General features: G+C 43.1%; 1 protein-coding gene across 1 annotated transcript; it reads right to left on the reverse strand.

Annotated features, from left to right (window-relative positions):
- Window positions 1–1006: 1006 nt before the first annotated feature.
- Window positions 1007–24627, reverse strand: LOC139446701 (vezatin-like). The gene is made up of 13 exons (XM_071227982.1): window positions 24583–24627; window positions 24145–24258; window positions 23717–23812; window positions 23044–23201; window positions 22018–22305; window positions 20589–20738; window positions 18863–19109; window positions 16210–16300; window positions 15773–15995; window positions 14588–14775; window positions 13238–13335; window positions 4209–4289; window positions 1007–2684 (listed from the first exon to the last, which is right to left on the reverse strand). Exons 1-13 carry the CDS (start codon window positions 24619–24621, stop codon window positions 1707–1709), a joined length of 2751 nt encoding a protein of 916 aa, XP_071084083.1. The 5' UTR covers window positions 24622–24627; the 3' UTR covers window positions 1007–1706.
- Between the last annotated feature and the right edge of the window lie 1296 nt (window positions 24628–25923).

Consider the following 25923-nt stretch of genomic DNA (forward strand, 5'->3'; position numbering starts at 1 on the left):
GGGCGTACGCTCTACCATTAGACCACGGAGGCGGTGCGGCGTTAAACAACAAACAAACAGCGTTCGGAACACGGTAAACAAAAGCACCAAAAAAGATATGCCTAGTTGAACAGCAATCGAGAGAGTAGTTGACCATTCGGTTGCACCTGCGTTGGCAGAACCAGGTTGACGGCGACATTTATGGGAGACAGGTCACATAACAGACAGGCCTAGGAGTGGGAGGCCTCGTGTGACCACGCCTGTTCAAGATATTGGACTTCATCTCCGAAACTGCTTCATCCTTGAGACAGCAGCGGAGAGCTCTCGGACATCGTGTCTGTCGATAGTGTCACGGTGATTGAGGGAACTTGGTATCTGAGCATGTGGAATGACGTTAACGCCACAACACCGACATAACAGGTTGATATAGGCAAGGGGTTTTCGGCGTTGGCAGGTTCAAGACTGGGGCTGTGTCCTTGTTCTTTAACGAGAGTAGATTTTGCCTGTTTCGAGCTGATGGTCGTCAGCGCGTGTACAGACGTCAAGGTGAATGCCAGGCCTAGGGGTGGGAGAAATCAATCCTGTACATTGAAATGCATAGTCGACAGATATTTTGAGAGTTAAGATCATTTTTATTACAATATAGATCTTGATTATCGATCAGATGGTCTTGACTGGTGCCACCATTTTGTTTGAAGCAAGTGGAAGTGATTGTTGTGTGATATGTGATATGATGAATTTTTCTCTTTTGAATGAAACAAATTGTCAAAATTGTTTTTATGACAAATTTAATACACTGTATCAAGTATTAGGCAGTTACAAGTCATTCATAACCCTCCATAAATTGTCCAGTCTACTGAAATGAATTCTGAATTTAACATATATAACAATGTATAAATATGATAAACAGTTTATTAATCAATATAAACTAAAACATTGAGTATTGTAAAAAACAATGAATTTACAAAATAGAAAATGAGTTACTCAAAACATATCTCATATGTCATAGTAAAATGATCTTGGTGATTTATCAGTTGCAATTTCTTTTTGGCACTTTTAGTCATGTAACTGAGTAAGTTAAAGCCAGACAGGTTCATTTCCTTGTTCGGGTGAAGAGCCTAACATGAAGTTTGCAACAATACTCACATGATGCACTGGGTTGAAGATATGCATCTTAAAAACTTATTGTTTAGATTATTGTAAGAGGGGCCACAGGTGGCCTAGTCGTCTAAGGCTCCGCGATTCGCTGTGCAGAGTTGCATCCCTTGGGCACGCCAGAAACCTATGATTGTGGGTTCGAATCCCGGTTCGCCCCGATTATGTTTCTAGGTTTGTCAGCACCATACCCGTGCTCGTGGGTTTCACCGAAGTGGTAAACGTCAGAGACCTGCATCACTTCGGGCTTTCCTCCCACATTAAGCTGACACACCGTGATATAACTGGAATACTGTTAAAAGCGGTGTTAAACCCAACTCACTCACTCACTATCATTGTAAGAATGTTTTAGGAAGCTGAGATCAAAATGGACCCACCCACAAGAAACAAGAAAATATAAGAAAAAAAGAAAGTATGAATACACGAAAATATGAAAAGACAGGTAATCTTGAAAGATAAGAAAACATAGTGGTAAACACAAAGAAGAACACACACACCTGGCCCTTAAAGATATCAACTGTCTGTCCTTACTTGTCCATAAGTACTTTGTCAAGAAATGAATGCTGTAGCATCTATCCCACAATGCCTTCTTCCTCTTCGCTGCTGTCTCCGAATGTGTCACCAAATGTCTGCTCACTTCGTCGGAGCAACGCGGATCTAGCAGCAGCCATAGCAGCCACATTGGCTGTAAAACCAAGATTAGTTCCATGAATTCTCTCAAGCCTCTCTTTCAAGTCGTCTCTCTCTACTGGGGCATAGTCTTTGCCATATGACGCTGTATCTGATTGCTCATCATCACTACCAGATGGCGCTTCAGATTTACTCTGATCTTCATCACCAGATGGCGCTTCAGACTTTCTCTGATCGTCACCACCAAATAGGGCTTTAGGCTTACTCTGATCATCACCACCAGATGGTGCTTCAGACTTACTCTGATCTTCATCACCAGATGGCGCTTCAGACTTTCTCTGATCGTCACCACCAAATAGGGCTTTAGGCTTACTCTGATCGTCACCACCAGATGGTGCTCCAGGCTTACTCTGATCGTCACCACCAGATGGCAGACATTTTGACATATGACCCTCACACAGATGTCTGTGACTCTCAGTAGAAGAGTTCAAACATTCAGCTCCAGAGAATGAATATCTTTCCTTCTTCAACTCACTGAACATACTTTCCCTGACTTCAGTATCGTCACAACGATCATCAACGTCAACGATGGATCTGTTATTCTCAATCGTATCAGAGTTATCCCCCCTTCCCTGGACTCTGGACGACTGTCCACCCACTGACTTTAAGTCATCTTTGCCAGACACAATGGAAGTATGACAACCATTTTGTTCAGCGCTCTGGGTAATGTTTTTAGTTACATTTTCCGATGTTTCAGTTGTGGGTTCATCATTATGTCCTGCAGGAGTTGTCTTCCCTTGCCCCATCTTTGACAGGGCTATCTGCTCTCTCTTCTCTCTGTCCTGGGCTCGGATGGAGATGACAGATTTGAGCTCTGTCAGCAGACGTAGTGCCTCCTGTTTCTCACGTTTCTGCTTCTCCTGAAACAATGTAACAGACACTAAAGTTACTCCCCAGTGTCTCCCTCACCACTTACAACAGGGGGGTCGGGTAGCCTAGTGGTTAGAGCGTTGGATCATCACGCCGAAAACCCGGGTTCGATTCCCGACATGGGTACAATGTGTGAAGCCCATTTCTGGTGTTCCCCGCCGTGATATTGCTGTAAGATTGCTAAAAGCGACGTTAAACCATACTCACTCACTCACTCACTAACAACAAACCATGTTGAGGGGTGGCAAAGGTAACTAAGACTTCAGATTGCCGGTTCCCATCCCAACATCTTCAAACTTTTGAAAACTGAACAGGCATTTGTCGAGACAAGAGACAATTTGAGAATGGACAGAAATGTGCCATCTAGTATCTGGACTCAGTATCACACCTGACTGGTTACTAATACAGAAAATTGTGTGAAACATAAATGCATGTGTGATGTATTTACAAAAAATTTAAAACTGACAAAATTATTTAAATTGCTTTTGCTTTGAAAACTAGCATACAGACTATTGTTGGCCGCTTTGTAATGTTGATGCATAAAAAAACATGTCGACTGGCAAACAACCATCACCCAATCTAGCTATGTAAATAATGGGAACTCTGGCGAGTAACTTACATTCTAGACATTAAGGCATCTTCCCGAGGCAAGTGAGTTAACTGACTATAAAAGTCCAGTTTCCACCCTTGCCGAACTAGGCTGGTATTATGGAGTTACATTTTGGCTGGACTAACGAGTCTATGCATAGTCAAATCAAAATCGCACACTGATATCGAAATCCGGTTCGTAAAGTGTCATGCAGATGTCAACAGACATTTTCTAAATCTTTTCATGCTTTTAATCAAGGTGCTCATGTGATTTGATGCACTTCGCTATGTAAGACTCGTTTTATCACAATATAGATCTTGATTATCAATCAGATCGTCTTGACTGGGCGCCACCGTTTTGTTTGAAGCAAATGCAAGTGATACGAGAGGTTGAATCTGATTGGTCAATAGGAGAGGCATAGAAAGAACATAACTCGTAATAGCCACTGTTGGCGCTACGATAGAGCCCAGGAATTCCAGCCTAGTTCGGCAAGGGTGGAAACTGGACTTTTAAAGTCAGTAAACTCTTGCCTCGGGAAGATGACATTAAGGTGGCATGGCTACGGGGTACTGTAACCTCAAAAGTAATCCTGAGTCACAAATGGCATCAGGTCAGCACTTCCTTGATGTACATACAAAATTTAAGAAATATTACCAAATAATGAAACGAAACACTTACTTGTTGTGTGGGACTATTCTTTTGATCTATTAACTAGTTTCAGTGACATACACTAGAGAGCATCTCAGTGGAGTAAGCCAGTTCCCTTTTTAATATCCCCACAAAACACTGTTTCATTTATTTCTTTGTTTCTCTGGATTGTCGTTTTCTTTTGTTATCATACCTAAACCCTACAGGTTTGAAAAAAATCCATTAACCAACAAGCAAGACGGAAGATATGTTGAGTTGAGCAACTTGCAATACTCACACGCTCCTCAGGGGAAAGGATCGGCTCCCAGCTCCAGCTCCCGGGCTCCACCTCATCGGGATCAGTGTATGCCTCAAACACCTGCAACAACAGACCTCATCGGGGTCAGTGTACGCCTCAAACACCTTCAACAACAGACCTCATCAGGATCAGTGTACGCCTCAAACACCTGCAACAACAGACCTCATCAGGATCAGTGTACATCTCAAACACCTGCAACAACAGACCTCATCAGGGTCAGTGTACATCTCAAACACCTGCAACAACAGACCTCATCGGGGTCAGTGTACGCCTCAAACACCTTCAACAACAGACCTCATCAGGATCAGTGTACGCCTCAAACACCTGTAACAACAGACCTCATCGGGGTCAGTGTATGCCTCAGACACCTGCAACAACAGACCTCATCGGGGTCAGTGTACATCTCAAACACCTGCAACAACAGACCTCATCAGGGTCAGTGTACACCTCAAACACCTGCAACAACAGACCTCATCGGGCTCAGTGTACATCTCAAACACCTGCAACAACAGACCTCATCGGGGTCAGTGTACATCTCAAACACCTGCAAGAATAGACCTCATCGGGGTCAGTGTACGCCTCAAACAGCTGCAACAACAGACCTCATCGGGGTCAGTGTACACCTGAAACACCTGCAACAACAGACCTCATCGGGGTCAGTGTACATCTCAAACACCTGCAACAACAGACCTCATCGGGGTCAGTGTACGCCTTAAACACCTGCAACAACAGACCTCATCAGGATCAGTGTACATCTCAAACACCTGCAACAACAGACCTCATCGGGGTCAGTGTACATCTCAAACACCTGCAACAACAGACCTCATCGGGATCAGTGTACACCTCAAACACCTGCAACAACAGACCTCATCAGGATCAGTGTACATCTCAAACACCTGCAACAACAGACCTCATCGGGGTCAGTGTACATCTCAAACACCTGCAACAACAGACCTCATCGGGGTCAGTGTACATCTCAAACACCTGCAACAACAGACCTCATCGGGATCAGTGAACACCTCAAACACCTGTAACAACAGACCTCATCAGGGTCAGTGTACGCCTCAAACACCTGCAACAACAGACCTCATCAGGGTCAGTGTACGCCTCAAACACCTGCAACAACAGACCTCATCAGGGTCAGTGTACACCTCAAACACCTGCAACAACAGACCTCATCGGGGTCAGTGAACACCTCAAACACCTGCAACAACAGACCTCATCGGGGTCAGTGTACACCTCAAACCCCTGCAACAACAGACCTCATCAGGGTCAGTGTACGCCTCAAACACCTGCAACAACAGACCTCATCGGGGTCAGTGTACACCTCAAACCCCTGCAACAACAGACCTCATCGGGGTCAGTGTACACCTCAAACACCTGCAACAACAGACCTCATCGGGATCAGTGAACACCTCAAACACCTGCAACAACAGACCTCATCGGGGTCAGTGTACACCTCAAACCCCTGCAACAACAGACCTCATCAGGGTCAGTGTACGCCTCAAACACCTGCAACAACAGACCTCATCAGGGTCAGTGTACGCCTCAAACACCTGCAACAACAGACCTCATCGGGGTCAGTGTACACCTGAAACACCTGTAACAACAGACCTCATCGGGGTCAGTGTACGCCTCAAACACCTGCAACAACAGACCTCATCAGGGTCAGTGTACGCCTCAAACACCTGCAACAACAGACCTCATCGGGGTCAGTGTACATCTCAAACACCTGCAACAACAGACCTCATTGGGGTCAGTGTACGCCTCAAACACCTGTAACAACAGACCTCATCGGGGTCAGTGTACATCTCAAACACCAGCAACAACAGACCTCATCGGGGTCAGTGTACATCTCAAACACCTGCAACAACAGACCTCATCGGGGTCAGTGTACATCTCAAACACCAGCAACAACAGACCTCATCGGGGTCAGTGTACACCTCAAACACCTGCAACAACAGACCTCATCGGGATCAGTGTACGCCTCAAACACCTGCAACAACAGACCTCATTGGGGTCAGTGTACGCCTCAAACACCTGCAACAACAGACCTCATCGGGGTCAGTGTACACCTCAAACACCTGCAACAACAGACCTCATCGGGATCAGTGTACACCTCAAACACCTGCAACAACAGACCTCATCGGGGTCAGTGTACATCTCAAACACCAGCAACAACAGACCTCATCGGGGTCAGTGTACACCTCAAACACCTGCAACAACAGACCTCATGGGGATCAGTGTACACCTCAAACACCTGCAACAACAGACCTCATCAGGGTCAGTGTACACCTCAAACACCTGCAACAACAGACCTCATCAGGGTCAGTGTACATCTCAAACACCTGCAACAACAGACCTCATCGGGGTCAGTGTACATCTCAAACACCTGCAACAACAGACCTCATCAGGGTCAGTGTACATCTCAAACACCTGCAACAACAGACCTCATCAGGGTCAGTGTACACCTCAAACACCTGCAACAACAGACCTCATCAGGGTCAGTGTACATCTCAAACACCTGCAACAACAGACCTCATCGGGGTCAGTGTACATCTCAAACACCTGCAACAACAGACCTCATCGGGATCAGTGTACGCCTCAAACACCTGCAACAACAGACCTCATCGGGATCAGTGTACGCCTCAAACACCTGCAACAACAGACCTCATCGGGGTCAGTGTACATCTCAAACACCTGCAACAACAGACCTCATCGGGGTCAGTGTACGCCTCAAACACCTGCAACAACAGACCTCATCAGGATCAGTGTACATCTCAAACACCTGCAACAACAGACCTCATCGGGATCAGTGTACATCTCAAACACCTGCAACAACAGACCTCATCGGGGTCAGTGTACATCTCAAACACCTGCAACAACAGACCTCATCAGGGTCAGTGTACGCCTCAAACACCTGCAACAACAGACCTCATCGGGATCAGTGTACGCCTCAAACACCTGCAACAACAGACCTCATCGGGGTCAGTGTACATCTCAAACACCTGCAACAACAGACCTCATCGGGGTCAGTGTACGCCTCAAACACCTGCAACAACAGACCTCATCAGGATCAGTGTACGCCTCAAACACCTGCAACAACAGACCTCATCAGGATCAGTGTACGCCTCAAACACCTGCAACAACAGACCTCATCAGGATCAGTGTACATCTCAAACACCTGCAACAACAGACCTCATCGGGGTCAGTGTACACCTCAAACACCTGTAACAACAGACCTCATCAGGGTCAGTGTACGCCTCAAACACCTGCAACAACAGACCTCATCGGGGTCAGTGTACACCTGAAACACCTGCAACAACAGACCTCATCGGGATCAGTGTACGCCTCAAACACCTGCAACAACAGACCTCATCAGGGTCAGTGTACGCCTCAAACACCTGCAACAACAGACCTCATCGGGGTCAGTGTACATCTCAAACACCTGCAACAACAGACCTCATTGGGGTCAGTGTACGCCTCAAACACCTGTAACAACAGACCTCATTGGGGTCAGTGTACATCTCAAACACCATCAACAACAGACCTCATCGGGGTCAGTGTACATCTCAAACACCTGCAACAACAGACCTCATCGGGGTCAGTGTACATCTCAAACACCAGCAACAACAGACCTAATCGGGATCAGTGTACGCCTCAAACACCTGCAACAACAGACCTCATCGGGATCAGTGTACATCTCAAACACTTGCAACAACAGACCTCATCGGGGTCAGTGTACGCCTCAAACACCTGCAACAACAGACCTCATTGGGGTCAGTGTACATCTCAAACACCTGCAACAACAGACCTCATCGGGGTCAGTGTATATCTCAAACATCTGCAACAACAGACCACATCAGGGTCAGTGTACATCTCAAACACCTGCAACAACAGACCACATCAGGGTCTGTGTACATCTCAAACAATTATTTATAAAGTACAGAACATTATGGAATGCAATTTTCTTCCAACAGAGAAAGCATATGTTTGTGATAGCTATTTTTGGAGCTGTTGGCACTCCATTTTATCTGACCCAGTTGCACTAGAATATAGAGCTAATGGTCCTTATTTTACTGCAAGTACATACATTACCATTAAATAAGTGAAAACAAATGTGCTGCGTGATAACACAGATCTAGGTATATGTCTACATGTTGTGCTCCGGATCTAAATGGATGGACGCATGCTTTATTCAACCTGTATAAATGTCTGCCATTAAATGTGGTACATTTCAGGCCACGGAACTCAAGCTGCCAGGAACTTCAAACGGACCAATGAGCGGAAAACAGGCTGAGGTACCTGGTCTGTCAGACATTAATTTCAACTGACAGCAGATTCCAAATAAAACTTGTCACTCCTATGTCTTATGCATGTTCTACAATTATTCCTTCCTTTGCAAAGTGTTACTTTGAAGCGTTATTTTTAAGTAAAACCTGTCATGGGGTGGTGTGTGTGTTTATATATATAGAGAGAGAGACTTCACATTGGCAATACCCAAGATTATCACTCAAACATTGATACTGCACTGATTGAGATTTTGTCGCTAAACCACCCTTCACAACATTAACTTCTACCTGTTTTCAGCCTGTTCCGACATCAGGTTACCATTTTTAATCCAACACAAGGGGACCTGTGTTTGATACTTTTCAAATTAAATTTCTTTACACACTTAATAATAATTTCTTCTCCAAGTGAAAGGTTTGTGGTGTTTATCTTTAGTGAATCGAGGAGCACTCTTTTCACACTGAGACAAGTTAACCAGGATATGATGCCTGGTGTCGAGTGCAGCGGCCATTGATGTTAAGCTGCTGATAACCAAGTGGACTGGCTTGATTTACTGTGGTGGTGGCTACACTCATGTCATTCTTCCCTTTCTTTGAAAAGCAATTTATGATGACTGCATTGTTCTGTGAACAGGCCAGTGGGTGTGTAACCACAGGGGCTTTATCACAAACAATTGCAGCTGCAAGATGTAAGATGTAAGAGTTAGTACTAGTCTATTGCAATGGTCTTGTGGTTCCTTACTGTAAATTATGTAGCATTGACAGAGAGCATGACGACAAATGTTGTGTGGGTCATTGTGGTTGTTTGTTTGTTTGTTGTTTAACGCTGCAGTCAGCAATATTCCAGCTATATGACCGCTGCCTGTAAATTATCGAATCTGGACCAGACAATCCAGTGATCTATATTGTGAGCAATGATCCATGCTGTCGGGTACAATGCCACGCCATCAACCAAGTCACTGAGCCGGACCACCCGATCCATTTGGAGGCCTCTTACGACCGGCTGGGGACCTATTTTAACCTGGAATCCCCACAGGGGACTATAGACACAGATGAGCAGCATTGTTTGTTTGTTGTTTGAATCCATACCTAATATTCCAGCCATATGACAGTAGTCTGTAAATAATCGAGTCTTGACCAGACAATCCACTGATTGATATCATGAGCATCGATCTATACAATTGGGATACAATGACATGCATCAACCAAGTCAGCGAGCATGACCACCTGATCCCGTTAGTCGCCTCTCACGACAAGCATGGGTTGCTGATGACCAATTCTAACCAAGGTCTTTATGGGACACTCCATTACTAGATAAATCCTACCATATTTGCTGGCAAAAACATGCTAGTTTCGTAATTATATTTTGATCTTTAGGATTTTGTGGGGTGGTGGAAAAAAATGAAAATTTGCAAACACATAGTTTGTTAAAGAGATCTCTGAAGAAAACATGGTCAAAAGGGTAACATCAATAAAAAAGAAGAAAGTCATCGATATCCTAACCCTTTTACACATGTGAAAAAAACTTGCAAACAAGTATGTCATATATCTCATTATGAATGATAATACCTCAAATGGTTAATACTAAAGTTTGTGAGAACAGGTAACATTGGTACTGATGACAAAACCACATGAATCCTCTAGAGCTGGGGCGAGTCCAAATTTACTTCCTGGGTACCCACCCCCATATTACCCCGACCCTACCCGGGTACCCACCCCCATATTACCCCGACCCTACCCGGGTACCCACCCCCATATTACCCCGACCCTATCTGGGTACCCACTGTAGAGATACAAAATGTCCGATTGGGAACATTTTTAGCACAGCACTTGTAAAATGTACTTAGATACATGTAGTAAATGATCTGGTCATGCATACACTGGAGTTGACTTAAGTTCCATCTTTATTCAACCATATGAAAAGTCAAAAAGGAATACGAACATTATTGACTATTAGTGTAATCATCGAGTTCTAGATAATTGTTTACATTAAACAATATATCATGTGACTAACCGTGGGTCCGGGTGGTCCTGTGGGTACCCGGGTCAGGTGGGTACTGAGTAGGACCCGGGTACCCACAGGTTACCTGTCCCAGCCTGAGAATCCTCCACTCTGTGAATGTTTCTATACCTTCCAATGTTGTGAATAAGTGACAAGTATGTTTCAGAGCATGGTGCGTTTCATTTGATAACAATGTCACATATAACATTTTTAAAACTTTAAATTGAATTGTATACATGGTATAACAAATTAGTAAAACATTTCTTGCATTGATGTTTGATGCCGTGCTTGTTCTTTGATAAACACTGCATCATGAGCATCATCCCACTCTGTACAAAGTCACACAATCAACCAAGTCACCGCTCAATGCATTCTTCAACCATGCTTGGAGTTGTACTCGCAATCAAATGACCATTATGTTTACAAACAAGTGACAACTGTTGTGTCGCCGAATACACTTACCCCTGCTAAATTATTTTATTTTTTGTCATGGTTATCTCTATCATGTTATTGATATAGTAAGAATGTAAGGGAGAAGTTGATTGATTTTCCGTCAGTCTGCAATCTAGAACCAATCTGATTATACAAACAGAACGTAAATTTATCTGGAATAAATGGTCAGTCATTTACCTTTTCAAAATGAACGGTGATGGCATTCCCAAAGACACAAACAAAAGTATAAACGTTACTACATATGGGGTTAGGAGGCAAATTTCAAGATTCTTGTAATAGCCGCGCCCACACTGGTGGCAGCAATGTTACCGAGAGTGTAACGAAGGTGTCACGCTCTGGGAAGGAGCTTGATGTACAGTGACTGATAACATGGTTATCTCCCCTTACCATATATACAGTGACTGATTACATGGTTGTCTCCCCTTATCATATGTACAGTGACTGATTACATGGTTATATCCCCTTACCATATGTACAGTGACTGATTACATGGCTATCTCCCCTTACTATATGTACAGTGACTGATTACATGGTTGTCTCCCCTTACCATATATACAGTGACTGATTACATGGTTGTCTCCCCTTATCATATGTACAGTGACTGATTACATGGTTATATCCCCTTACCATATGTACAGTGACTGATTACATGGCTATCTCCCCTTATCATATGTACAGTGACTGATTACATGGTTGTCTCCCCTTACCATATGTACAGTGACTGATTACATGGTTGTCTCCCCTTACCATATGTACAGTGACTGATTACATGGCTATCTCCCCTTACTATATGTACAGTGACTGATTACATGGTTGTCTCCCCTTACCATATATACAGTGACTGCTTACATGGTTGTCTCCCCTTATCATATGTACAGTGACTGATTACATGGTTATATCCCCTTACCATATGTACAGTGACTGATTACATGGTTGTCTCCCCTTACCATATATACAGTGACTGATTACATGGTTGTCTCCCCTTATCATCTGTACAGTGACTGATTACATGGCTATCTCCCCTTACCATATGTACAGTGACTGATTACATGGTTGTCTCCCCTTACCATATATACAGTGACTGATTACATGGTTGTCTCCCCTTATCATATGTACAGTGACTGATTACATGGTTATATCCCCTTACTATATGTACAGTGACTGATTACATGGTTGTCTCCCCTTAGATTATATACAGTGACTGATTACATGGTTGTCTCCCCTTATCATATGTACAGTGACTGATTACATGGCTATCTCCCCTTACTATATGTACAGTGACTGATTACATGGCTATCTCCCCTCACAATATGTACAGTGACTGATTACATGGTTATATCCCCTTACTATATGTACAGTGACTGATTACATGGTTGTCTCCGCTTACCATATATACAGTGACTGATTACATGGTTGTCTCCCCTTACCATATATACAGTGACTGATTACATGGTTGTTTCCCCTTATCATATGTACAGTGACTGATTACATGGTTATATCCCCTTACCATATGTACAGTGACTGATTACATGGCTATCTCCCCTTACTATATGTACAGTGACTGATTACATGGCTATCTCCCCTCACAATATGTACAGTGACTGATTACATGGTTATATCCCCTTACTATATGTACAGTGACTGATTACATGGTTGTCTCCCCTTACCATATATACAGTGACTGATTACATGGTTGTCTCCCCTTATCATATGTACAGTGACTGATTACATGGTTATATCCCCTTACCATATGTACAGTGACTGATTACATGGCTATCTCCCCTCACAATATGTACAGTGACTGATTACATGGTTGTCTCCCCTTATCATATGTACAGTGACTGATTACATGGTTATAGCCCCTCACAATATGTACAGTGACTGATTACATGGTTATATCCCCTTACTATATGTACAGTGACTGATTACATGGTTGTCTCCCCTTACTATATGTACAGTGACTGATTACATGGTTATCTCCCCTTACTATATGTACAGTGACTGATTACATGGTTGTCTCCCCTTACCATATGTACAGTGACTGATTACATGGTTGTCTCCCCTTACCATATATACAGTGACTGATTACATAGTTGTCTCCCCTTACCATATATACAGTGACTGATTACATAGTTGTCTCCCCTTACCATATGTACAGTGACTGATTACATGGTTGTCTCCCCTTACCATATGTACAGTCACTGATTAAATGGTTGTCTCCCCTTACCATATGTACAGTCACTGAGTACATGGAAACAATGTACCTGATCTTCAATGATTGGGTCTCCAATTTCAGCAAATGGAATTACTCTGGATTCTGACTTAACCGAAGCCACATCTGGGGGAACCTCCAGTTTTGGAACTGCAAACATAACAGCAAATATATTATTGAAAAACTTATTGGATTAATATGTAGACAATTTATGTCTGTCCTTCCTAACATGACAGATAACAACCAAGACAATAGTTTCAGTCAGAGTGAGTGAGTGAGTGAGTATGGTTTTACGCCGCTTTTAGAAATATTCCAGCAATATCACGTCAGGGGAAACCTGAATTGGGCTTCACATATTGCACCCATGTCAGGAATCGAACCCGGGTCTTTGGCATGACGAGCAAACGCTTTAACCATAAGGCTACCCGACTGCCCCAGTTTCAGTTAGAAGGATATGTGACCTTATCTTTTTATTTATCGGATTGGGTTATGACATCAGTAACGCAACCCATTATATCGTCAATTAAGGATTGACCTCAATATTACCTAATTTATGGAGGTACCCTAGGTATAAAGTAAAAATTTGTGTGCACTACGTATCTGATTTTCGCAGTGTGCACATTGGTTTTGAAGTTCATAACTCCATAACTGCAAAAACATGTTGAAGTCAATTCTTATAAATAAATTCACAGACTGATTATTTGATCATTAACACAAATAAAACTAAAGAAAACAGTACGAAATGCGTGACATAACTTGGAGCAATAATGCCGAAGATCCTATAATCAGCCAATTGGGAAACAGTAGTCCATTGGTGGGCGTCGCCTTACTTGTTCTTCGGTTTGTTGAAACATAAGGCGAAAAAAAAATTATCTTGGTTCTCAGGCACCACTCACATCATCATAAAGTTTGTCGCACATTTCGTTTGTATTTCCATTTTTAAAAAACCCCAACAAAATCCTTAAATATTCCAAGTACAATGGTAGTCAAATTCTGTATTCCAGTATTATACTCATCAAGGAATACATATATGTAGGGAGGCCCTTTCCCAGGTTGATTGTACACAACTATTTATTTGGTTACACAGATGTGTATTTGGTTATATACTAGTTTGAACAATTCCACACACACACACACTCACCCCACCCACCCACCCACCCACCACCGAAAAAACCCAACAACAACAAAAAACAAAAAACAAAAAATGCACCGCCCCAAAAAAACAACCCCTCCCCCAAAAAAACAAAACAAAGCAAAACACACCGCCTGCCCACACTATATTTTCAAAAGCCATTGCCTGAGAGCAATATCTTTATTTTTTTAAGCCTAACGTAAAAGGTTTTGGTTGGTTAACCACGCAAATGTCAAGGAATCACTTGCAATATATAACTTATATACACACCCTGCTTTCTAGCCTTCTCCAGACGAGATGTTCCCTCGTCCCAGCAGCCTTTGCAGGCTTCTAGTTCCGCCTTAATACCTGCCATGAAGGACACCCACTTCTCATTGGCCGCATGTTCAGATTCCGATTGCTGATTGGTTGGAACATCTTCTAGTCTAGACTCAAGTTGACTGGCTAGATCTCGAACCCTGGGGAGAATAATTAGCAGAAGAAAGAGTGAATGTTATTTTGTCAGTGTAACTGGGATCCAGGTAGGAATATAGGTCCCCAGCAACCCATGCTTGTCGTAAGAGAGGACAAAATGGATTGGGGGTTAGACTAGGTGACTTGGTTGATGCATGTCATTGTATCCCAACATGTGATGAGTGAGTGAGTTGTGTTTAAAGCTGCTTTTACCAGTATTCCAGTTATATCACGGCGTATCAACTTAATGTGGGATGAAAGCCCGAAGTGATGCAGGTCTCAGACGTTTACCATTTCAGTGAAACCCATGAGCATGGGTATGGTGCTGACAAACCTAGAAACATAATTGGGGCGAACCAGGATTCGAACCCACAATCATAAGTTTCTGGCATGCCCAAGGGACACAACTCTGCACAGCGAATCGGCGTGCCTTAGACATGTGATGAGTACCACAACTAACTATATACCAAATTTCATTACATTTTTAGACCTGTGAACATCCGAGGTACAATATGTCTTAGCAACCCATGCTTGCTGTAAAAGGCAACTATGCTTGTCGTAAGAGCCAACTAATGGGATCGGGTGGTTTTGCCATAATTTAGTTTCCGCCAAGTAACTATTTTAGAACATATAATTTTTTGTTTTACATGATACAGAATAGTTTAGAAAAAAGAGATTATTGCACTCGCATGTGTTTCATAATGATTACGAAATAAGTGTCATAATACTTGTATTTACCAAGTGAGAGTGTTGGTTATGCATGAATTCTTCCAAAAGTTTCATAAAATCTGTATGACACACATGCAAGCATAATGATCTTAATTTACTAAACCCTTCCATATCAAGTAAAACCACCAATATTCATTTAGGTTTATGTCAATTACGTCTGGATGACATAAACAATATACTGGTGTGTGAAGTGATATTTGCACTAGTGTACAAAATGATTTTTATTAACTCGGTTATTTCTAACACTATGCATAATATTGATAAATATCCCACCGAGATATTGTCGCTTGCAGATGAAGGTCAAGGCTGTGTACAGCTATATAGAACTCTTCTGTCTGTGAGGAACACTTGTTTTGAGGAGATCGACCTTTGGGTTGTCTCCCCTGTGGACTGCTCCTATGGAAGTCATAAAGGCGGCGCAATGATAACTCTTTTGTCTGTAAAGTCCTGCCAAGGTCACTTGTAAGATCAATTGTGTCGAATGGGTTGCTCCCGTCTGGAAAATGACAATACCAACATCACCCTTTAGTAATTAACCAAACACAAAGTTTTGTAAAATGTTACTTTACCGAATGCAAAGGTGATAAGGTGTATCAAAAATGACTTCTGCCGCAAACACTGTTTATTCTTTCAAAAGGACCGACATAAATACGTCCAGCAAACTATTCAGAGAGACAGATATCTCAAGATGGGTCCTTCCTGTAACATACCTCCATCAGTAGGCTGGGAATTCTGGGAGAAGCACAGTGCCAGTCTTCGGACAAACTCGGACAGATGCAGATGGAACAGTTCAGTCATGGCCTGGTGAAGTGAGTGAGTGAGTGAGTGAGTGAGTGAGTGAGTGAGTTTAGCACCACTTTGAACAGCTTTACTGCTACATCTTTGCATTTTAGTGTTTGCTCAAAGTGGCAAAAGACAATCAAATATAATTCATACCAAGCTAAGATACATGAGAGTTGATTGACAAGTTCTGAGCCCCACATAGAAAGACTAGAAATTATTTATTTTTCAACACAATTCTCTTCCACACTGATACACGTTTGCCAATGTTGTTGGTGAGATTTTATCCCAGTTTCATGGAAGTCCTCTTGGATGTCCAAAACCGATGCACCACCAGATGGGTGCTGAAGGAGTTCTAAGTCAGGCTCATGGCTTGTAGCCATGGCAATGACTGATTTGTTCGCTGAAACATTGTCCTGATGGAAGTGCACACTCTTTCCATGACGACACCCTCGGCATCTCAGAACACTGAGGTAATAACATTTGCAGCTGACTTTGCCTGCTTTGGTGGTGGTGGTGGTGGTGGTGGTGATGTCAAATATTTCCACTGTTTTAATAATTGTCAGAACACAGGTTTTATCCAAATTCAAAACATGTTGAAAGAACCTTTCTGGATCAGCTTCAAACAGAGCTAGATTACCATAAGGCATGAAGTGCATGGTGAATTTTTTGTCAGATGTCATAAGCTTTGGAACCAAGCTTCTTTATTGCCAATAGAATATACTCTCTCAAGGGAAATTCTGATGAACTTGTAATATGACATTCAGTCATCACCACATAGTGAATTCTCTGGATCATTTCTGGGTTGCTGACATCACAGGCCTTCCAGGATGGGGGTCACCTTCAAGGCTCTCACTGTCATGCTTTAACTCCATTACCCACCTCTTTACAAATGTTGTGCTTATATCTTTATGGGCGGCTTTTGGTGCTAAGCCCTTTTTCTGCAAGAACCTGGTCACTGCACGCTCCTCAAGTTCACTGACCCATGCCTATTTTAGTTACTTGTCACAGCAAACAATCTGCACAACTGAGTCAAGTGTTTGTGGATATACCTCATATGACATCATGTAATGTACACAAAAAGAAATCCGTTACACAATTCCTTCTATGTGAGGCTCAGAAATTATATCAAATAGCCTTTTCATACAGATACTGGAACGAAACATAATATTTTATTAATCGTTATACTTTGTAGAGTTTGGTCATCAATTCTATCTATGGCAAAGCTGTTTCTTCCACAAACCTTTGTGTTTTGAATAATCATGTTATTGCTGAAACATGTCCTGCCAATCGCCATGTAAACGGAACATATGACTCAGGTGGTACATGACTCACCTTGAGAGCCGCCACTGAGTAAGTCAGGTGGTACATGACTCACCTTGAGAGCTGCCACTGAGTAAGTCAGGTGGTACATGACTCACCTTGAGAGCCGCCACTGAGTAAGTCAGGTGGTACATGACTCACCTTGAGAGCTGCCACTGAGTAAGTCAGGTGGTACATGACTCACCTTGAGAGCTGCCACTGAGTAATTCAGGTGGTACATGACTCACCTTGAGAGCTGCCACTGAGTAAGTCAGTGGTACATGACTCACCTTGAGAGCTGCCACTGAGTAATTCAGGTGGTACATGACTCACCTTGAGAGCTGCCACTGAGTAAGTCAGGTGGTACATGACTCATCTTGAGAGCTGCCAATGAGTAAGTCAGGTGGTACATGACTCATCTTGAGAGCTGCCACTGAGTAAGTCAGTGGTACATGACTCACCTTGAGAGCTGCCACTGAGTAAGTCAGTGGTACATGACTCATCTTGAGAGCTGCCACTGAGTAAGTCAGTGGTACATGACTCACCTTGAGAGCTGCCACTGAGTAAGTCAGGTGGTACATGACTCATCTTGAGAGCTGCCACTGAGTAAGTCAGTGGTACATGACTCACCTTGAGAGCTGCCACTGAGTAAGTCAGTGGTACATGACTCACCTTGAGAGCTGCCACTGAGTAAGTCAGTGGTACATGACTCACCTTGAGAGCTGCCACTGAGTAAATCAGTGGTACATGACTCACCTTGAGAGCTGCCACGGAGTAAGTCAGGTGGTACATGACTCACCTTGAGAGCTGCCACGGAGTAAGTCAGGTGGTACATGACTCACCTTGAGAGCTGCCACGGAGTACCCATCAGTCTGGTGGTACATGACTCACCTTGAGAGCTGCCACGGAGTACCCATCAGTCAGGTGGTACATGACTCACCTTGAGAGCTGCCACGGAGTACCCATCAGTCAGTGGTACATGACTCATCTTGAGAGCTGCCACGGAGTACCCATCAGTCAGGTGGTACATGACTCACCTTGAGAGCTGCCACGGAGTACCCATCAGTCGGGTGGTACATGACTCACCTTGAGAGCTGCCACGGAGTACCCATCAGTCAGGTGGTACATGACTCACCTTGAGAGCTGCCACGGAGTACCCATCAGTCAGGTGGTACATGACTCACCTTGAGAGCTGCCACGGAGTACCCATCAGTCAGTGGTACATGACTCATCTTGAGAGCTGCCACGGAGTACCCATCAGTCAGGTGGTACATGACTCACCTTGAGTGCTGCCACGGAGTACCCATCAGTCAGGTGGTAGAGCACCCTCTCTTCCTTATCACCCCTGTCTTCCTCATCCTGGGGAGACTGTAGACATGGTCTGGAGTCCTCCTCATCCTGGGGAGACTGTAGACATGGTTCGGAGTCTTCCTCATCCTGGGGAGACTGTAGACATGGTCCGTAGTCCTCCAGGGCGATCCCCGCCAAGTAGTGGGAGATGGAGTCTATCTCGGGGATCAGGGGATGTCTGGGAGGAGAAATGAAGAAAACTGTCTACCTGTGTATTTCGTTTTTCAAATCTTAAAAGTCTCTGGGCTGACTCCACATAGCGATCTGTTATGACTGTCATAAGCATGGAACTTATGATGGATTGAGTAAGCTGAGAGTGCTTTGGAAGTGGCTCTATTAAATAAAAAGTCAACTGTCCCTGCATATAAATGTTAACAACTAGTGCCACAGTCCTGTAGATGCTGTAGCTCACCTGAATAGGCAGTCATTATTATAAAATGTCAAAAGATGGCCACCTAACAAAGTTGCTGTCAGCATTGATATTCACATATTTCCTGCATAAATACTGAGGACTTAAAACACAAAATATGATCTGAAGAAGAAACATGTTTGCAGAAGTTCAGCTTCCTCGATTCTTCAATTTCAGAGGAAAAGATGCAGTGCCAGGAAATGCATTTTGAGAGAATGTCACAAAAAAACATGTGATGAGTACCACAACTAACTAAATATATACCAAATTTCATTACATTTTTAACAGAAATGATTGAGGAATGTCCATTAATAGATTTTTAAATATTGATGCCATGCCAGCCATATTTGAAATAGGATTCAAACCTTTTAAAGAAAATGGGGTGTCATCATTGGACCATTCTAAGGAGAAACTGTGTACATGGAAAACATGACTCACGCCGGACAAACAGGCCAAGACACAAACTCACAAACTCACAAACTCACTTGACTTTTTGTCAAGTGAGTAACTGGTGCAAATCTAGCAACATTCAGACAAGACTCTAAATTTGTTGTGGCAACTCTCTTGCAATGTCCTGCCAAAACTCTTGCAATGTTCTGAAAACACACCAGCAACTTTCTAGCAGCTCTCTAGCGATGCACCGTCAACATCCATGAACTTTTCTCCATCACATCTTCTTGAGGCTAGAAAGTTAACTAACTGTAAAAGTCCAGTTTCCAAACTTGCCGAACTAGGCTGGAATTTCCAGGCTGGATTGTAGAACCACAAGTGGCTTTTACGAGTTATGTCCCTGCTATGCCTCTCCTATTGACCAATCAGATTCCACCTCTCATACCACTTGCATTTGCTTCAAACAAAATGGCAGCGTCCAGTCAAGACGATCTGATCGATAATCAAGATCTAAATTGTAATAAAGGGGGCCTTACCTCGCTAAGTGCATCAGATAACTTGAGCACCTTGATTAAAAACATGAAAAGATTTGCAAAATATCTGTCGACTGCCAGTTGGGGGTACAAATGCTTTGCAAATCCTTCAGTTGACCAATTCTGCACATTGAAATCCATGTTGTTTACGAACCGGATGTTTAGTTTGTTAAGCAATTTTGATTGGACTATGTGTAGATTCGTTAGTCCAGTCAAAATGTAACAAAGGATTCCCAGCCTAGTTCGGGAAGGGTGGAAACTGGACTTTTTAGTCAGTTAAATTCCTTGCCTTGGAAAGACGTCTCCATCAACACTCCCCTCTTACCTGTGGATCAGCTTGAGTGTGGTCTGTCTCAACACCAGCGTGGCGGCCCGGGATGTAGCAAACAGACACTTGCGGAGTTGTGGACACTGCCTCCTGGTGGCAGCAGACGGCTTCCTGTCCAGCTGACTCACTGCTGTCTTCTGACTCACTCTGATGTCAACACAGCAGTTGATGAGAAATACAGTCACCATCTTGTTCATCTCTTGTTTGTTTTGTTTGTTGTTTAACGCCTCACTCAGCAATATTCTATAAACATCATGGCGGTCTATAAATAATCGAATCTGGACCAGAAAATCCAGTGATTGACATCTAGAGCATCGATCCACGCAACTGGAATACGATGACATGCATCAACCAAGTCAGCGAGTCTGACCACCCGATCCCGTTAGTCACCTCTTACGACAAGCATAGTCGCCTTTTACGGCAAGTATGGGTCGCTGAAGACCTATTCTATACCACATCTTCACAGGTCTCTTGTTCATCTAAGTTGACCACACCAGTCTAAGTTAAACCATTATGGTGATGTCATGCTCCTGCTGATGCATTTGACTCTGAGACAAGAAATGACTGACAATGCTGAACCTGTATTTCAAACAAGTAAAACTGGTGCAACTGTAGGTGATTGGGCAAATATATTGAGAAATTATATATCAACCATAACATAGTTTATGTCAGAGAAATCATTTGAATCTGTGGATTTAGACAATAGAATCAACTCGCCCCTTCTGAAACGGATCTAGCCCAACTGGAAATTTTAGTTCTTAGTTCTCTCTTAGTTCTCTCTTAATCCTCTGTATCATTAGTTGTAGTAGTATCTTGAGGGGTTGCTGTCCCAAGGGACAAATAAAACCACATACGTACATTCAGAGACATTAAGCTCTGATATTCTCAGAGGAAAACTCAAAAATGTAAAAGTTAACATTGGACAGTGTTTAATGACAAGCTCACCTGAATTTCAGTCAAGTGAGCTAAAAATTATGAGTGAGTGAGTGAGTTGGGTTTTACGCCGCTTTTAACATTATTCCAGTTATATCACGGCGTGTCAGTTTAATGTGGGAGGAAAGCCTGAAGTGATGCAGGTCTCAGACGTTTACCACTTCGGTGAAACCCACGAGCATTGGTATGGTGCTGACAAACCTAGAAACATAATCGGGGGAAACCGGGATTCGAACCCACAATCATAGGTTTCTGGCGTGCCCAAGTGACGCAACTCTGCACAGCGAATCGCGGCGCCTTAGACGACTGGGCCACCCGTGCCCCCCCTAAAAATTATAAAATGCAACCCTACAAGAAACATCATTGAAGACATCCTACTGTTCTTACGACATGATAGTTAGACAACATGGACAACAGAAGATGTCATATCATATGGTTATCATATGCAATGAGAATTAACAGATTGATTTAACAGATGAAACACGGAACTAACAAGGTAAAACCTCTGGCGACCAGTTCTGTTTCTTGTATCAAGCGAAGACTCTTTCGTGTCACGGTCAGGAGACTGAGGAAGGTGTCCAGGCAACGTGTGAACATGTTGTACAGTCGGTTATGCTGGCGCCGCCTTCTGTACTCCACCCCCTGTACAACTCCGTACACCACGCCCAACACCGCCACAGCTCCTGCCACCAGGTCAGAGGTCACACTGTAGGGGGAGCCACTGTCAGTCAGACGTGCTGCGATGTATGCCACCATGCATGGTACAAGGACTGAAGGAAATCTGTAATACAATTGTTGAGAAAGAGTGAAGTCGACTGCTTTACACACGAGAGTATTTTATAGATTTTATTGTAGTGGCTAGGGGCGGTCGGGTAGCCTAGTGGTTAAAGCTTTTCGCTCGTCATGCCGAAGACCCGATTCGATTCCCGACATGGGCACAATGTGTGAAGCCCATTTCTGGTGTCCCCCGCCATGATATTGCTGGAATGTTGCTAAAAGCGGCGTAAAACCATACTCACTCACTCACTATTGTAGTGGCTAGAGTAACTATCACATTCAACCCTCAAAATTAGGATCACTCATTGTTGGGGGCGGTCGGGTAGCCTTGTGGTTAAAGCGTTCGCTCGTCAAGCCGAAGACCCAGGTTCGATTCCCGACATGGGTACAATGTGTGAAGCACATTTCTGGTGTCCCCCGCCGTGATATTGCTGGAATATTGCTAAAAGCGGCGTAAAACCATACTTACTTACTCATTGTTGAGGATCTAAATCGCTAAGGACCGTCTCTGTGGTGTAATGGACAGAGTGTCTGCCATGAGAGTGGAAGGTCGGTGGTTGGATCCCTGCATAAGGCAAGTCAGCGAGCCTGACCACCTGATTCCGTCAGTCGCCTCTTATGACAAGCATAGTCGCCTTTAATGGCAAGCATGGGTTGCTGAAGACCTATTAGTCACAACAAAGAAAAAGGTATATGGTATTCCAGGTGATCTCACATGGCACAGAAGCTGCAGTGTACTTACATCAGTTTCACCCAGAGCCTGTGAGATGTGGAGGGGCGTCGACTGTCGGGTGGGGGTGGCTCCTCCCCGACAAAGTCCTGCAGGAACACCTGGTCGTCCTCCACGAGAACTCTGGAGGACCGCAGCGTAGACAGCACCTGGTCCTTGTACCGTTGGACCTGTCATGGAGCAAATGAGAGAATGTGTGAACCCTGGAACTGTCAAGATGAGACTATGAGTGACTACTGGACCTGTCAAGATGAGAGTACGAGCGATACACATGGACCTCTCATGGAGGAATATGAGAGAACATGTGAACCATGTACCTGTCAAGATGAGACTATGAGTGACTACTGGACCTGTGAAGATGAGAGTACGAGCAATACACATGGACCTCTCATGGAGGAATATGAGAGAACATGTGAACCATGTTCCTGTCAAGATGAGACTATGAGTGACTACTGGACCTGTCAAGATGAGAGTACGAGCAATACACATGGACCTCTCATGGAGGAATATGAGAGAACATGTTAACCATGTTCCTGTCAAGATGAGACTATGAGTGACTACTGGACCTGTGAAGATGAGAGTACGAGCGATACACATGGACCTCTCATGAGAGTATGAGCGAATCAATCACATATGTTAACTGGCCATCAAGTTTCAAACAAGGGCAGAGCCTCATCCTACTGACCTCTGTGTCTGTCTGGTGTTTGTATTTACGGAGGAGCGTGTAGAGAAAGTTGAAACACTTCCTGCAGATCTGTGACACTCTGGACACTGCCGGGGGCTGAAACACATGTTTGAGTGTCAGTGCTGAGGGCTGTTTATAAACTAACAAACATAAGAACATATACATGCCAAGATATTCAACATAAACCAACCCTTCTCATTGTGTTCTACTTCACTGTAATCATCAACAAAAGTTAGTTCAGATTTTCTAATGAATGTATAACACATATTAAAAAAGAACACAATTATTAAAATATGAAAATCATAATTGAACATCTTCCTTCGATGATTCCACTGATAACAACTTAATGCTCCTGGACAATTGTTTAAAATTATTTTATGCTCTGCAGAATGAACACAGTCAAAGTATTGAATTTCTCAATGACATACGACAGGTGCTTGTTCTTGCTGTGTTTGGCAGCTGCTTTTCCCGCTGATTCGGACTGGTTCTGCGTCTATGCCCTCCACCCCTGCCTCCCGCAGGTGCTGGTACAGGGGAGAATTCTTAAAAAACATTCCAGTTATTATTTAGGACTTCACGCTAAAACAGTCGAATGTTGTACCTAAATCACATGGTACTCAGCGATAGTGGTATTATCTATTATCCTATGTGTCTTTTACAAACCACTGAAAACATTTAAACAATCATTTGTAAATGAGTGACACTCAATTGTCGTGATCGAAAACAGAACAACTTGGATGGCTCAATCAAACAATGTCTTTCCCAAGCACGTTATCCAATCTACTTGAATTAGAAAGTGTATGCGATTATCATAAAGCAAACAGAGCTTGTTGTTACAATAGATCGCTGATTATGCCTATAAATACCTCGAAAATTACATCTTCATCCAAATCGTCTTCCATCATCGCCAAAGATAATGTTTGAGAGTGACCTCCCTTTGACCATAATTTTGTTACCCTCAAATATGAGGGGTTTATTTTATGGCGCTTCTTTAGTTATTTTTTTTATAAGACGAGGGCAAACCATTAACTTGGAAATCCGAAGTGCTTATTATGCACGTTTCGTACAGTAAATAACAGCTACAACGGGCGTTCATATATATGTTCCTATTTGTAACATAACATATTTTATGATAGCGAATTTTAATGAAATATAAATACAATATTAAAAACACTTGCTGTTTTCCCAGAATCGCCACATATTTTATTTAAAACAATATTTTGGGTGATGAATTTATAATGTGGCTCATTTTACTAAAAAGATTTCTCTACAAAATTACAATCTTGCCAACCAAAAAAACTTCTCAGGCATCCTTTTGAAAATAAAATATACACGATACAAACACTAAGAACAAGACATATCTGTCAAGGGTAAATCTCCTTTACATTTTAGGGCAGAATAGCCCCCCCACCCCCACCCTATTTCTAGGTCCAGGTCCAGGTCCATTTCCCAGTACCAGTACCCCATGTAAGAACCGACTAATGAGGATTTCGTGGTTACAAGACTATTACCCCTCATATCTGGTTGTGATCAGAAATCACGCTCACTACGCTGGGGTATAGCATCGTTCAAGAGAGTTCAAGCCAGCGTATTTGTATACATCAAATGAGATTAATGACGATTCGTTAATTAATTTAAAGGGAATTAGGTCCCGTGAGCGAACATCCTGGTTAGAATTGGTCTTCAGCAACCTATGTCACTAATACATGTTTATTGTAAGAAGCGACTATGCTCGTCGTAAGAGGCGACTAACGGGATCGGGTGGTCAGGCTCGATGACTTGGTTGATGCATGTCATCGTATCCCAATTGTGTACATCGATGCTCATGATGTCAATCACGGGATTGTCTTGTACAGACTTGAATATTTACAGACCGCCGTCATATAGCTGGAGTGCGGCGTTAAAAAACAAACAAACAAACAAACAAACAACCTGAGGTAACGGTACATATACCAAGAGCAGCGATTTTAGTTAATCTGATAAGCTGTAGGGGAAAGAATTGAAGCTCAAATTGGTAGTGATCAACAGCATACATGCATACGAACGAAACTGTTTAAACTTTGAAGTTTAAGACTGTAAGTGAATTTCCGAAGCTAAAGGAAATCGTGCCATAACAAATTACGTCCTCTTAGATGAAAGGTTTCTATTTTCAATTATTTTTTTCCGCATCCTCGACTGAAGAGCGAAACAAGTGACGTGATTTATTT

The sequence above is a fragment of the Haliotis cracherodii genome, unplaced genomic scaffold, assembly GCF_022045235.1.
Source record: "Haliotis cracherodii isolate W230 unplaced genomic scaffold, xgHalCrac1.p SCAF_6, whole genome shotgun sequence".
Taxonomy (NCBI): Eukaryota; Metazoa; Mollusca; class Gastropoda; order Lepetellida; family Haliotidae; genus Haliotis; species Haliotis cracherodii.

What these genes read in the sequence shown, in the direction of transcription:
- LOC139446701 (XM_071227982.1), bottom strand. Translation starts at nt 24,621, where the DNA reads ATGATGGAAGACGATTTGGATGAAGATGTAATTTTCGAG. An exon ending in CTGCAAGCGACAATATCTCG is followed by an intron (nt 14,776 to 15,772) that starts GTGGGATATTTA and finishes TATTCTCCCCAG; the next exon opens with GGTTCGAGATCTAGCCAGTC. An exon ending in ACCCAATCATTGAAGATCAG is followed by an intron (nt 4,290 to 13,237) that starts GTACATTGTTTC and finishes CTGTTGTTGCAG; the next exon opens with GTGTTTGAGGCATACACTGA.